Consider the following 14,993-nt stretch of genomic DNA (forward strand, 5'->3'; position numbering starts at 1 on the left):
TTAATTTCTGTGTGAGCTTCATCTATTCAGTTAATTCAGTTAACAATTGACTTTAAATTGCATGTAAGCCATCAATATTCTATGATCTTATTGTCAATCAAGACAGAAAAAGATTCTTTGGCTCTTTCTTTTTCCATTATTAATATAACTAACTTTCTGGCAACCAAATCATGTTTGTAGTGACTTTTTTTCCAAGTTGCAGCTCTTAATAAAAGCTGGGTGTGGGGGAGAGGGCTCTTTATTTATTTATTTATTTATGAGTTGTCTCGTTGGCTAGGACTTTGAATTTTGACTGTAGATTTTCTCACTTTCCTAAGGTACAAAGGGATGACATAAAATCTTCATTTATGTTCTCTTAAGTTAAATAGTCTTTTCTCTTTCCTTGAACTTTTTCTTGATAGCAGTAGCTTCAATTCCCTAGGTATTCACTGTGAACACTCTTGAACATGTTGTTATGTGGAGGGGGAACGAAATGGAATCGTGTATAGTGCTGTAGTATTCAATCATAAAACACAGTGAGCTCCTCTCAAAAACAAAAAAACAACCCAGTAACCCAAAAAATCTCACCCGAGGAAGACAGATAATCGTTTATGAAGAATGGCAGCAAACTGCAAATCAATCTTGATGCCTTTCTTTTTTTTTTTTTTTTTGTCTCGACAGGTTCACAGACAGAATGTAACCTCATGTAAAATGGAAACCTGTGAAGAAAGATACAGATAGCAGCTGGAGTTGAAAGTAGCAAACGGATATTTCTCTTCTTAAGTGTCAGCTTTTCTAAAACGCTATGGTGATTTGGAAAGTCCCAAGAGTGAACTGCAGAGTTTTCCTCAGCAAAATCGTTGGATTTTTTAGTTATTTCTCCAAGTCATTGATGTTCAGAGATGGTGTGTGAGGGAAAAACACCATGTCTGTGTGTTTTTAGCCCCTGTTTTTTGGATTAGTTTGCTGTACTGCTGAACCAATTTCGTTTTGAAGGGCAAGGAGTGAATGTGATGGATTTATCTTCAGAAATGAACAAACATGGAAGGAATCCAGTAAGCCACAAGCTAGAAGACCAGAAGAAGGTAACATTATTTTTTATTATACTTAATTATCTTTGAATTATAAACTCGTTAATTTTTAGTAAAATGGAAACAAATGTGCTTTAGAGGATGAAATAGTCTGCCTTTGTGCTCACACAGAATAGCAGTACAGAATCTCAGAATCACAGAATTGGTAAGGTTGGAAGGGACCTCCTGAGATCACCTAGTCCAACCTCCCTGCTCAAGCAGGGTCACCTAGAGCATGTTAGACAGGGTTGCATCCAGACGGGCCTTGGAGATCTCCAGAGAACGAGACTCCACAACCTCTCTGGCCAACCTGTGCCAGTGCTCCGTCACTATCACAGGGAAGAAATTCCCCCTCACGTTCAGGCGGAGCTTCTGTGGTTCAGTTTTTGCTCGTTGCCTCTTGTCCTTTCGCATAGGACAACTGAAAAGAGTTTGTCCCCATCCCCTTGACACCCTCCCTTCAGGTACTTACACACATTGATAAGATTCCCCCTCAGTCTTCTCTTCTCCAGGCCAAATAGGCCCAGTTCTCGCAGCCGTTTGTCGTAGAGCAGATCCTTCAGTCCTCTGACCATATTCATAGCCATATGCTGGACTCTCCCCAGTAGCTCCATGTCTCTCTTGTGCTGGGGAGTGCAACTCTCCAGCCTGTCCAGGTCTCTGAATGGCAGCCCTCAGATGTATCTGCCACTCCTCCCAGCTTGGTACCGTCAGCAGACTTGCTGAGGAGGCACTCTGTCCCCTCATCCAGGTCATTGATGAAAAAGTTGAACAGCATGGGACCAAGTACTGAGCCCTGGGGAACTCCACTAGCCATAGGCCTCCAACTGGACTCCACGCCACTGATGATGACCCTCTGAGCTCTGCCTATTCAGCCAGTTCTCAATCCACCTCACTGTCCACTCCTCTAACCCACACTTCCTGAGCTTCTCCAGGAGAATGTTCTGGGAGACAGTGTCAAAAACCTTGCTGAAGTCAAGGTACACAACGTCCACTGCTCTTCCGTCGTCCACCCAGCCAGTGATGCCATCATAGAAGGCTATCAGGTTGGTTAAGCAGGATTTACCCTTGGTGAAACCATGCTCGCTACTCCTGATCCCCTTCTTTTCTTCCATATGTCTGGAGACAACATCCAGAATGAGCTGTTCCATCACCTTACCAGGGATGGAGGTGAGGCTGACCAGCCTGTAGTTTCCTGGGTCCTCCTTCTTGCCCTTCTTGAAGACTGGAGTGACATTGGCTTTCTTCCAGTCCTCAGGCACCGCTCCTGTTCTCCAGGACCTTTCAAAGATGATGGAGAGCAGCCCGGCAACAACATCCACCAGCTCCCTCAGTACCCATGGGTGCATCCCATCTGGGCCCATGGATTTGTGGATGTCTAGCCTAGAAGATCTCTAATCCTATCCTCTTCAACCAAAGGAGGGTCTTCCTTTCTGCAGACTTCTGCCTTGTCTCCAAGCTCTGTGATTCGGGAGGGCTACCCTCAGCAGTGAAGACTGAAGCAAAGAAGGCATTCAGTAATTCTGCCTTCTCTGTATCCTTCGTCAGCAGGGTGCCCATCCCATTCAATAGTAGGCCCACATTTTCCCCAGTCTTCCTCATGTATTTGAAGAATCCCTTCTTGTGGTCCTTAACATCCCTTGCCAGACTTAATTCCAAATGGCCTTAGCCTTCCTCGCAGTGTCTCTACATACGCTGACTGCATTCCTTTAATTCTCCCTAGCAGCCTGTCCCCTCTTCCACATTCTGTGTATTTTCTTCTTCTGTCTGAATTTGGCCAAGAGCTCCTTGCTCACCCATGCAGGTCTCCTGACCCCTTTGCTGGACTTCTTACTCATAGGAATATGCTGCTCTTGAGCTTGGAAGAAGTGATGCTTGAATAGTAGCCAATTCTCCTGGACCCCTCTTCCTTCTAGGGCCTTAACCCATGGGATTCCACCAATTAGGTCTCTGAAGAGCCCGAAGTCCGCTCTCCTGAAGTCCAGGGTTGCAATCCTGCTTACTGCCTTACTTCTTTCTTGCAGGATCCTGAACTCCACCATCTCATGGTCACTGCAGCCAAAGCTGCCCCCAGCCTTCACATCTCCAACCAGTCCTTCTTTGTTGGTTAGGACAACAGCAGGACAGCAGGACACCCTTCCTCGTAGGCTCCTCCACCATTTCTGACACGAAATTAATCATCAGTGCATTGCAGGAGCCTCCTGGACTGTTTGTGCCTAGCTGTGTAGTCCTTCCAGCAGATATCAGGGTAGATGAAGTCTCCCACGAGAATCAGGGCCTGTGATTGTGAGGCTACTTCCAGCTGTATGTAGAAGGCCTCATTGACTTCCTCTTCCTGGTCAGGTGACCTGTAGTAGACTGTGACCTGTAGTAGACTGGCTTCCTGGTCAGGTGGCCTGTAGTACGGTGAACTGCTGTTACAGGACATTGTCTAGTAATATGGTTTTTAAAACTGCCTGATTGCCTGGTAATTTTGTGTGAAATGCTCAATGAACTTGTCTAGCAAATTGCTTGGCAAACCTCTCACTGTCAATGCTGAGCTGATGCCAGAAACCTGCTGATCTGGAATAAGTATCTGGCAGTGGTCTAATACCCTTAGAGATCTTTGTCCTTCACATGGGAATGTCTTTCTGTTGTATCCTAGCAATTGTTCTGTATCATTTGGTTACCTGGTAGTCTACTGTTGCTATTAATATTTCTCAGGTGTTATCTGTCAGTACCTTAAAGTAGTCTGAACAAGTAAATTCACTGCCTACAATGTGGAAAATCCTTTTGGAAAATCTGCTGTGATAGACTGTCCCAAATGTGTACAAAGAGACTGAAACTGTCCCTTACCTCCCAGTCTATCTGTGTTACTGACTTAGACTATGTTGACTATGTTCTGGAAAATTTTTTTTAATACTTATTTCGTAAACTTGAATTTCATGCTTTATATCTTCTGCAGGTCCTTCTTCTACTTTGCTGTGCTTTATTAGTCTTTTGATACTGCATTCATAGATTTCTCCTGAAAATAGGTTATTTTTAATCTCCAGTTTATTAAATACTCAAAACTCTTTAATGCTTTGTTGGTAGACTAGGAGGAATCCATCAAACTCAATTTCAAAAAAGTTTTAAAATTCCTACCAAAGCCTCTCATCGCATTCATTAACCTTCTTTCTTAATGTTTCTCAAACTTTCCTTACCATAAGCAGTACATAAATAAAATCTCTACCAGTGATATCTAACAGGCTTTATGGATTTTTCAGAATATGCAACTGTTAGGCAAAAACAAGACTCACTCAACCCCCATCATTGTTTTAGTGGACTGTAGATGGAAAAAGCTATACAGTATAACCGTATAAATAAGAAATAAGTATTTTTGATTTACTGTGCAAAGAAACAAAATCTCTCCTCTTTCCAGATCACTGAAGTAATAGTATGACATAGAAGGTGAAACCATCTTCCTTCTTCCCATTCAAGTGAAAGAGTGAACTATAGTGTAGTTCACTGTAGTGAACTACAGGCTTCAGTAGTTAGAGAAAGAAATTTTTAGGCAATTTTGAGGTTATTGTAATGAGTAATGACTTTTCATTGTCTCAGGTTTATTTGCTATTCTTCTACCAATAATCTCTGTGCATTGACATGACCTTTTCAAAATAGTTGGCCCTAAGCACCCTTACTACATCCTTGTGTCTGAAGATGCCACAGTTCCCTGAACTTTTGTACTGGGCCCTACATGGCCATCTCATGTAGCCACTCACGTTAGATCTGGGTCAGATGTGGGCACCGGTCACACTTGAAACGGGCAGAGCATATGACGTAGGGTTTTATGTCTGATTTAACATCTTTATGCTTGCTGAGGGATAACAGACTTCTGACATATTCTTCCTGATGTACCTGGACTCTAATGTAAGGTCTGCACCAAGTGTCATCAGCAGAAAGAGTTCATTCTGGTGCAACATTTTGTGGCAGTGGTACACTTAACCTAATAGTAGACCTTAAAATGAGATTTAGTGGTCTCCTTGAGTTATAACATAGGTTCAGTGAGACTGTTAACATCCATATGATGTAAGACTGCAGGTTATGTACTTTATTATTATATAGGTTTATAATAAGTGCTTGCATTATTTTGGAATTTTGATATGAAAGCCACAGGCTAGTAAGTTTTAAGTAATTTTGACCTTACTTGGGAAAATACAAATTGGTGGAATTTAGTGTCAGCAAAAATAAAACTGTTGCAAGCCCCAGAAAATTGAACACTTGGCTTTAGTGCTTCTGTAGTGCCTGTGCGTTAATCTAAGTCATTTAGTCCTAGCAGATAACCCTTTTAAAGCGCAGAGAATTGCTGGAAATATACCAGGATAACATATGTGATGAAATTATTGGGAAAATATATTCAGCCTTTGAGCAGTTTTTGTAATGGAACAGACACATATGATAGGAGATAACTGGTTTAGGGCTTGAGACTTTCTCCAACTCTTAATTCCCACTCTTTGTGGCACAAAAGCAAAGCTAAACTGAGAAATATTAGCATAGATCACAACATCCGGTGTATTACTTTCTGAACCCTTATATCTGATTTAGAGTTGAGCATATTTGCTCTTTTACTCCTCCCTCTTTTTCTCAAAAGGATTTTTTTTTTCTTTTATGTCTAATACTAGCAGGTTCGCTTGCAGAGACTGACTCTTCAGATTGCCTAGGAGGAGAAAGATTGTTTCAAAGAGGATCTGTTGTACCTCAAGGTCAAATGTTTTCTTTGAGTGAGCTTGTAGATATTTTATACGGCTGTAGAAGAACCATGCAATGACCAGTGAAAAATCTGTAGCTGCTAAAAGTCTCTGGCCCTGTGACGTGATTGATACTGAAGAATTAATTGTGATGATGAAACAGAAGTCTGGTTAGTTTTCATTACATACAGGAATCCTAAGTAGTAATCTAACATCAGTATACTAATATCTGCCTTGTTAATAAAAGATTAGTGTTATATGTTAATAAAATGACTCTTTAAAAGCCATGGGAAATAAAAGTAGTAATCTGACTATTTCTTTGTTAATCTGATATAAAGAAAATTTGGAAATATGTTGGACAAAAATCAGTGAAATGAAAATGAACTATTTTGGGGAAAAATTGGCTGACTTACTGCAGTCGGTTCAGGCTGTGCATATCCTAGTACTGCTCTACCTGGATCACACCTGGCAGAAGTCAAGCTGAACTTCTTGCATAGCTGGTGTTCTTACAAATTAATGAAAAACAGTTGTGTTCTGGGAGGATTTAACTGTTGTGTTGCTGCAGTATGTATTGCAGTGGCCTCTTTTCATCATGGGAAATTTTAAAAAGAAAAGAAAAAAGGTACCTAATAAAACTTTCTCCTTTTGAAATAGGTATATAAATATTTTCAGGTTGCCTTAAAATACAAACTGCCTTGATATTTAGCTTTTTAACAGTTTCATTGCATGGTACATGTTACATGGTTACTACCATCTGATTTGGTATACATTTGGGGTCTAGACAGCTATATTTATACAGTCTTCAGTTTGATAGTACATGAACTGTCATGTTATAGGGCACTGAGATATGTGGCTTATTTCAAAACCCATCAATTGTGATTACCTGTGTTTTAAAAAGGTGCATGCTTATTTTACGGCTGCAAAACTGTCAAGCTCCTTAGTCATTCTGTAGCTCCGATGCCATGATGGTTTTAGGGATTTCTGTCAATACTCTGCTTACTTCGGTGGGAATGGCAGGTCCCTCCAACTGGGCTGGTACCCTGACACACAAATCAAGGCTCAGGGCTCACAAATCGAGGCAAGAGATTCTGGCAGCTGCTTTTCTCTGCTTGTGGAAGCAGTAGACCAATTTTGTGGCTGAGGTGTCATGGAGAAAAGGGAGGTAGACTAACAGAAGTCAGTTCAGAGAGGAAGAAGATCTTAGGAAGATCGTTGTAGTCAGTTTCTTCGACTTCCTGTGGAACAGAGGCCGTAGGGTTTTCCTCTGCGGATTCTTCGTGATGGAGAGAAGCCTCAGGAAGTTGGTAAGGGGCTGGAATGGGCAGGTTGGTGATGTCCATCACTGTTGGCTGCTGAGGACCATGTTTTCATGGCATCGCTGTCCACAATATGTCCCCCCTGCCTCCCTGGAAATGCCAAATACACAGCTCAATACATGCAGAGAATTCAGGTTAAGTGCTGTCTTTCTGCATCTATTTGCTGTTCTCACAAGGTACTAGAATTTCTTTTAAATGGTATAATAAAACAATATTATTGGCATTCATGTCCAAAGCCCTTGAGGTATTGAATCCATTTCTTACTGTTTAAAGTATGGCAAGTCCATGAATTTAGCATATGGCAAGTAGTATAGAGAACTACAAACTACCGTCTTGAATAACAGGTTTCAATAGGGAACTTGCTGTAAATAGCCGTATTAAAACCCAGAAAAGACTGCTTTATCTATATTTCATCATTCAGTGGGATGCTTTTGTTTTCAAAATACACTGAAAAATTTATAATCTACTGTCATATACATGGCTTATACTTGTCAAATCTGTGAAGTACATATTCAGATTTTCCCAATTAATCCAGCTATTTAATTTTACTTCTTTTTTTCTCCTCAAGAGAGTCCTGTTGTTGGCATTTCTTTCATAGACTATGCAGGTTGCTCGGTATCTTCAAAGAACACCTGCTAGCTGCAGGCAGGCAAAGCCAAGCATTTGAATGATGTTTGCAACTGTGGCCTTGTCGAAGTCCAGAGACCATGTGAGTGTGTGCTTCAACATGTACACATAGATGTGTGTGAGGCAACACACAAGCAAATAATTCAGGTTATAATACCCTCAAGTATCATTTATGTGATTGACCTTGTGTAAACCTATGAAACTTTCATATTTACAGTAACGTAGAAAACGTTTTCCAGTAATCATAGTTCTTTCTTCCTTAAAGATTTGGCACCTCTTCTTTGTCGACAAAGTAATTTACTGCTTTTTGTTCTATATTGTCTAGTGTGTTTTAGAGGAGTACAAGCACACTGAGCCCCTTTCCTGACTCACAGAAAATTGTGCATGTCTGAGTTTAAAATCCATCCCTTCAGCAGAGCACAGTAGTAAGGATATTCTTGCAGTACTGGTCATTTACAAACAGGATTCTTTGCACCTCTGATTACAGCAGTGACACATAGCTTGGAGTTCTGCATGTCTCCAATGCTTGCTGTTGTCAAGGGCAGCTTCTCATCACATTTCTTCTTAGTGTCCCTCAGCCAAAACCTAAACAACTGAGAAAGCGAAAACTGGGTGTTTTGTATATTTGATCTTTGTTCTTGATGTGTTTTTAGGACAGGTGAATTTGAGGTCTTGGTGTCTCAGGTTGTAGTTCGACCCAAATGAAATGAACATGAAGGAAAGATTTTTTTTTTTCCCTGTATGTATTCGGGTTATTCTTTAGAGTAAAGAGAAAGTAAAGGGATCTCACTCACTTTCAGAAGAAAAAGTATTATGGCCTTCAGCTTTTTGTAGGCAGATACACCACTGAATTCAGAGAGATTTTTCATAAATACCAAGACTCTATTACTAGGCAAGAAGTGAATCTAATTAATAATCAGAGATATCAAGCAAGGCTGCAGATGCACACGTCCTTCCTCTGCTGGTGGAATGTTTTGGACTGAGGATGTACACAGCTCTGCGGATCTCCACACTAGCCATTTGTAGATAAACAAAAGGTCCAATAATCAGTCAGTTTTTGCTCTATATGGTAAAACACTAGTCTACTGTCAAAAGTGTTAGGCAGTCTTGATATGTGATTCTTGAAAAATCAGATCAAGAGATAAGGCTTAGAAGGGACAGATGAAATGAGAGTAATCAGCCTGTACATCATGCTGTTCCTCTGTTTCCTGCCTGCTTCTTCTCAGTCAAGATTCAGAGCACAGAACAATATTTTTGGAAAATCAAATGTTGTCGTCATGAGATAGCTATGTTCTTGTGTGCATGTACTTGTGCTGCCATGTCTGCACTCCTCCTTTTAGGAGGAGTTGCCATCCAACAGCTGTCTTTAAAAATAATCATGTTAGATTTTGGATATGCCATGTTTGCTATTCCTATTTAATAGCTCATTTTTATTTGAGGACCTAGGATCTCAGTGACTGTTCTGTCCCATGAAAAGTTGATTTCTTCCATCCTGTTGCTACTTTTCTTTCCTAGGCAGCTCTAACTTAGCTTTCTTTTCCTCCCCTCACTATCTTCATATATACATACGTATTTGTTCTGTGTGTTGGTGCATCTCTGTGGGTGATGCTTTCGAAACAACTGGTGGTCTGAAGATCTACCAAAGAACTGTTAATTCGTTATCTCACCACAGCTATTGGGTTTTTTGCAGGACATATTCAGTGTTCTAACCAAAAATAGTGGGGTGAGGGCTTGAGAGGTCTTAGGGTTGAAGGGGGGGTATGTGTGTATCCTTTTATGTTTTCCTGTTTTTTTGTTGCTGTTATTGTTGTTTTTTAATCCTGCTCAACTAGGGACAGAGATAGGAAGAGCCACTCAGCTGATCGGGAGAAATGAGCTATGGGGATAAAAATGCAGTTGCTTTCCAAATTCTTTCTCTCAGCAGCCTGTCACATGTTGCCTCCCTCCTTCCCATGCGCTATCTCCCTCCATACTCCATGGGTTTTCTGCCTCAAAATGTATGCTAGAAGAACTTGAATTATTTTTCTCACTGCCAGACCTCCCTGGGGCCCCACCACCTGACTCCTCTTGCTCTCTGAAATCAATACGTGGACTCGATTAGTGCACTTGTTCCAATTTTAAAAACAGTCTTTACAGGCTCAGTAAATGGTATTAAATGTCATTTTATCAAACACAAAACGTATGTTTGATAACTCACCAGGTAAATTCACACCCTCTACTGCATGTTTACTGTTTCCTTTTCCTGCTGTTAACGGACTGTGATATAAATATGATAATATCTGTTTTTTTACGCTTTCTACTTTTTCTTGCCTCCTCTAATCCCCTATCTGCAACAAAATCTCAATTACAAACTAGTATTTTGACCCAGTGCTGCATCAAAATGATGAAGAAATTAAATGCTAATTAATTTCTTGTTTCCTTAGAAAGGTATTATGTCTTACTTTCTCAGATGATTGCTTAGAATACAAAGTAGGAGTTACACCAGAATATCATCAGTGCATGCTTGAAGGAACTCAGCTGCTTTGCAGTTGTTTGAGTTGGCAGAATTTTGTGTAATCGGATACCTGAGATGAATGCTATTTTCTACAAACACATACTACATAATTTTTGATCTGCACTATAGGGTGGAGTGAGAGAAAAGAAGGCTTTTCATTTAGAGTGGTTACTTGTTGTTATTTGATTTTTTTTCCCTTCGAAAAGATGCAGACTAAATAGGAGAGCGATACAATTATTAACCATCTTAGCTCTTTGTTTAGTACTAAAGGCACAATTTCATGTTTCTATAGCTTCTTGTTCCATTGTTATTAGTACATATACAAAGGGAGATTTAGGCATCTTGCCTTAAAAACTCTTATCTAATTTGGAGTAAGATACAATGAATAAGAAGTGGAAGACAGTGAAATCAGTGGAGGTAGTATCACATGATTATATAGTTTGCTGTAGGATACCTTGACGGTTACAAATCATCTGCAAGGTTTTCATTTGTCAAGTATGAAAAAATAGCTAGTGGCTTCCCACCATAAATCTGGCTTTTGATTGCTCTTGCTCCTAGCTTTTTCAAAGAACACTCTTGTTAGCCTCAGGACAAAGAACAGTTTTAGAGATAGTAAATAGCTAAACCAGTAAATTAAATCACATGGCTTTCTTTTTTGTTATTTCTCTGCAGTGATACTGTAAAATAAGGAAATTACAGTAGTTATTATTCAGTATTTTCGTGCTCATAACTGTTATTATTTTCTACATCTAAGTGAGTAATATGTATTCATCTGCTTTTGTCTTGAAATTGTCACCATAGAAAACCTGTTGTACTTTAAGGATGCAATGCAGATTAGGAAAGCATTGGCCTGTCGAAATAGTACGCAGCCATATCCTGTCTTTTTGCTTCTAAGAAGAGCACAAGCGCAAGGAAGATGCCCAGAACTCTGTCCTGAGAATCTGAACTGAGGCTTCTAGGTGATACCTTGTTTTGCATTAGGATGTTACTTTGGGACTTTTATTGTCCACTTTCATGAAAGTCACACTTTCAAAAAGTTATTTTGAGGCTTTTTAGTCTGAAGTCTCCTCTTTAAAATAGGGATGATCCCATAATGAGTGGATTAGGGCTCAACTGTCCTGCCTGCCGACTTTTCTTTTAAGTATTTTCTTAAATCTTTCAGATGATGCTGTAACAAATGTGCATTCAGAGTAAAAATATTTGCTTGGTTCTGTTGGAACCAAGAATTCTGAACCTCCAATGAGATGCTTGTTTCTACCTTAAACAGGCTAATAAAGACTAAACAGTATAGTCAGGATACCTCATAAAACTTTAGGAAAAATAAATAAAAAAAACCCAAGCATCCCACTTACTGCCAGTTCCAGGCAAAAGCCAGAACTCTGAAAGACAAAAAATCTTTAAGAGTTATTTTAACACTGACAAGTTAGAACTTTTTTTTTGATAATTCTTCTGTCTGCTTTTACATTAAGTGATAGGTGTTGTTGTGTACTTAGATAGTTAGAAACAAGGTAGAAAATTGTTTGTTTTTGTTACCAGGTTTGTGTCTGGCCATTTTATCTAAATCATTCTGTATTGTTATATTGAGATTTTAACTGGATCTTGAGCTCGACTCAAAGATCATGGATCTTCCAGGGTGCTGAGGTTATATTGAAGTACAGCCGAACCATTACAAATGCTGTTGACTCTTCACATGTTATGGATGGAAGTCCTAGCTATTTGCTTCTCTAATTCCCCCAGAACTCTAATTCTCCAAATTGCAAGAAGCAGCATCTCTTTTACTGCTTTTTCAGAATTCAAGGAAGAAAAAGATCAGTGAGGGTCTGTACTGCAATGTGCCTTTGTGGGAGGAATCTGAAAGACTTCTTAGAGACTACATTTTGGATATGCTAAAGAGAGAAATCCCTTGCGTGATCATGCTGCGTGCATGCTTTCACATCACAGTAATAACTTCTAGAACTCATTTTAGACAGGTTTAGCCTTAAGCAATTTATGAGAGTACAAGCCAGTCTGGTACTGTGGTTTTTAGCTTTTGAGTAGAAACATCGTCTGGTGGAATCATTGACTGATTATCAACGACAATTAATAGTCGCAAAGTGAACCGGATCTTGTTTTCCGGGCTACAGTATGTAAATATGCACTCTGAATAGAGAAAATGAGGAAGGATTGACAAAAGCTTGATACAAATGCAGAACTGATGCACAAAAGAATTTAAAGCCTAACTTCTACGAATGACTCTTGTAGAATCTTGCATGCTCACAAAATGAAATGCGTGTGTAAAAATATGCAGGATTAGGGTCTAGGTACATTGCTGAGGTCACAGCATTAGTTCTGTAATGCAGGCATCTTGTAAATGCAAGTTTTTTGAGTCTGGATATTGCCCTGTTAACCCAAGACTATACTTTGTTATACATTAAGCTTAAATGTAAGCACGTGCTCACGCTGCATTCCAGTAAAAAGATACTACTGGGAGATAATTTATTCTTACTGTCATCTTATTTATTTATTTATTTATTTATTTATTTATTTATTTATTTAAAATATTTAGGTGCTAGTATTGGCTTCTCTGCAGTGCTGAAGTATAAAAAAATGCAAAGGTAGAAAAGAATTTTGGAAATTTTTAGCATTTCCTCTCTAGTGCAAATATAATTTCTTTTTCATAGGTGGTACAGGCAAACACACATATCCATTTTGATTTCAAAATAAGTGTGTCCGTACATAAATACAGATATAAAAACCTAGCAGTTATGCTATATGTTTGCTGCATGTAAATGAGCAAGGCTTCTTTACTAGAACAGAAGAAAAAATTGATAGAGCTACTGGGTTTAGTATCAGTGTGTTTCCTCTACTTGATAGCAGTGTTTTCTCTTAAAACTTCAGGATACTCCAGAGTTAGTAAGCTGAACCTTAGGATGACATAATTTGTTTCTTGTGTTTAATGTAGTAAACTTGTATCTCAGTAGGCACTGCTGTGTGGAAGAGCACATACATTTTTTTAGCATTAAATTCCTTGAGGTCTTCTGAAATTGATAGTATCAGGCACAGCTACTGCCATTAACAGTGCTTTTATCCGAGTGCCTGAATGTAGGTTCATGGAAGGGGACAGCCCCTGGCTTCCAGGGCTTGGCCGGAAGGTACGTAGCAGAGCAGCTGCAGTTCCATTTACTGTTCCTAAGGGAAAAATAAACCTGTGTTTGAAATGCAAGTACACAGGTTGTCCTTACAATTTGGGCATTAGCTTTTTTTCAGCTGTCAGTTTTTGCTCTTCCTTTGTTTTTGTTGTTGCTGTGTAGTTTTCTCCTTCCTATCAGGTGTACTCTCCTTACCCGCCATGCTCCTCTGTCTCCTTGCTGCGTGTTTGTTGCCCTCTGCTTGCTTTCATTCTCCTTCTGCCTTGCTCAGTTTAACTTCCCTTACTATTCTGTTTTCAGTACTTGTGCGTACACACACACACACACACACACACACACACACACACACACACAGAGTTAATTATGCATGTGTGACTCTATGTAAGTACACATATATATTTGTGTATGTGAGTATTTTGCAGTGGGTGCCTGTGTATAAAGACTTAAAACATAGTAGCCAAGGCATAGGGCTATCTCCAGCATAATCACACATTCAAATGTTTTGTTCAGTTCCTCCATATTCAATTTGTGTCTCCATCTTCTAGAAAACAGCATCTTTAGGTCAGAGTCTTGTCTCTCAGTGTGTTTGCACAGTGCTTACAGCAGGCACCTGTCTGTTACTGGGGCCTTAAGTCAGAATTTTAAGACAACAGTAGTAGTAATTGCATGATGTGAGAGACTATATAATGTAAGGATAGATGAGTCCTATTCTAATTAGGACTGACACTTTTTTTTTTTTTTTTTGCAAATCTACATTTCTTAAGTTTTGTTTGTGAGAAAGTTCTGTATTTTCACTTTTTTATGCCTCTAGAGCCTGTCAGTGTTCTCATCTCAGTCAGAAACGGGAATTGAAGAGGCAGACTTAAAATACTGCCAGGTGCCATGTTAACTTCGCGACATTGAGCGTGGGAGGCAAATGCCCCACTGTATCCGCACGCCTAAACTGATGCCAATAAATAAGTTGCATGGCAGAGGACCTAGTGATTCATAAGTGTAGTGGAGTCGTCATGCCAATAAATAAAGACCCGGGGGAAAGCTGTGAAAAACCTTTTTTTTAGTTGACTATGTCCATAATGTGTTGTTCGGCAGGATGTTTTCCAGCAACTGTTCTTTTTGGCTTGTGTGCAGAAGTCAGATGATTCTGTATTTATTATTGGCATCATAAATGAGATCCATGGGAGGCCAGAATACACAAATGCGCAGTGATTCCACATAATAACCTTTAGAACCCTAATAATTATCCACAAAGCAGTAATCAATGTGGTCCCCTGTGGTGGGCATCATTAAAAATCGGCTTTTACCTGTAGTTACCACAAAATACACTTTTGATATCCTTAAGATTTTTCCTGCTTACTTGATGTGTGGTAACAGAGGTAAATACTGACTTCTTGAAGGTGATCCCTTTCTTCATATGCTGACTACTTAAACAGATTTTATCTTACATGCCTGTCATTTCTAACTCCACTGAGGCAATAAATCAATATTAAGGCCAAAATTCTGGATGACAGTTACTTAGTTTTGCCTGAACCTATTCTGTATTCAGAGTAGAACAGTTACTGCTTTGTGAAACACCATCTACATTTGTGTTATACAATAATTTATTACTAATACAGATGTGTCTGTTGCTAGTTTACAGTCGCTGTTATGTCACTTTTAGCAAAGATGATCTCCTG

The 14,993-nt window shown here is 39.5% G+C and overlaps 1 protein-coding gene across 2 annotated transcripts in view; it reads left to right on the forward strand.

The window, feature by feature from the left end:
* Window positions 1–941: 941 nt before the first annotated feature.
* NAV3 (neuron navigator 3) overlaps window positions 942–14,993 on the forward strand; it is a 411,497-nt gene continuing 397,445 nt past the window's right edge. For both annotated transcript variants that reach the window (XM_062584755.1, XM_062584764.1), the window contains exon 1: window positions 942–1,064. In XM_062584755.1, the coding sequence (XP_062440739.1) occupies window positions 993–1,064 (72 nt within the window). In that variant the 5' untranslated portion in view covers window positions 942–992. The remainder of the gene's footprint in view (window positions 1,065–14,993) is intronic.

The sequence above is a fragment of the Rhea pennata genome, chromosome 1 (genome assembly GCF_028389875.1).
Source record: "Rhea pennata isolate bPtePen1 chromosome 1, bPtePen1.pri, whole genome shotgun sequence".
Taxonomy (NCBI): Eukaryota; Metazoa; Chordata; class Aves; order Rheiformes; family Rheidae; genus Rhea; species Rhea pennata.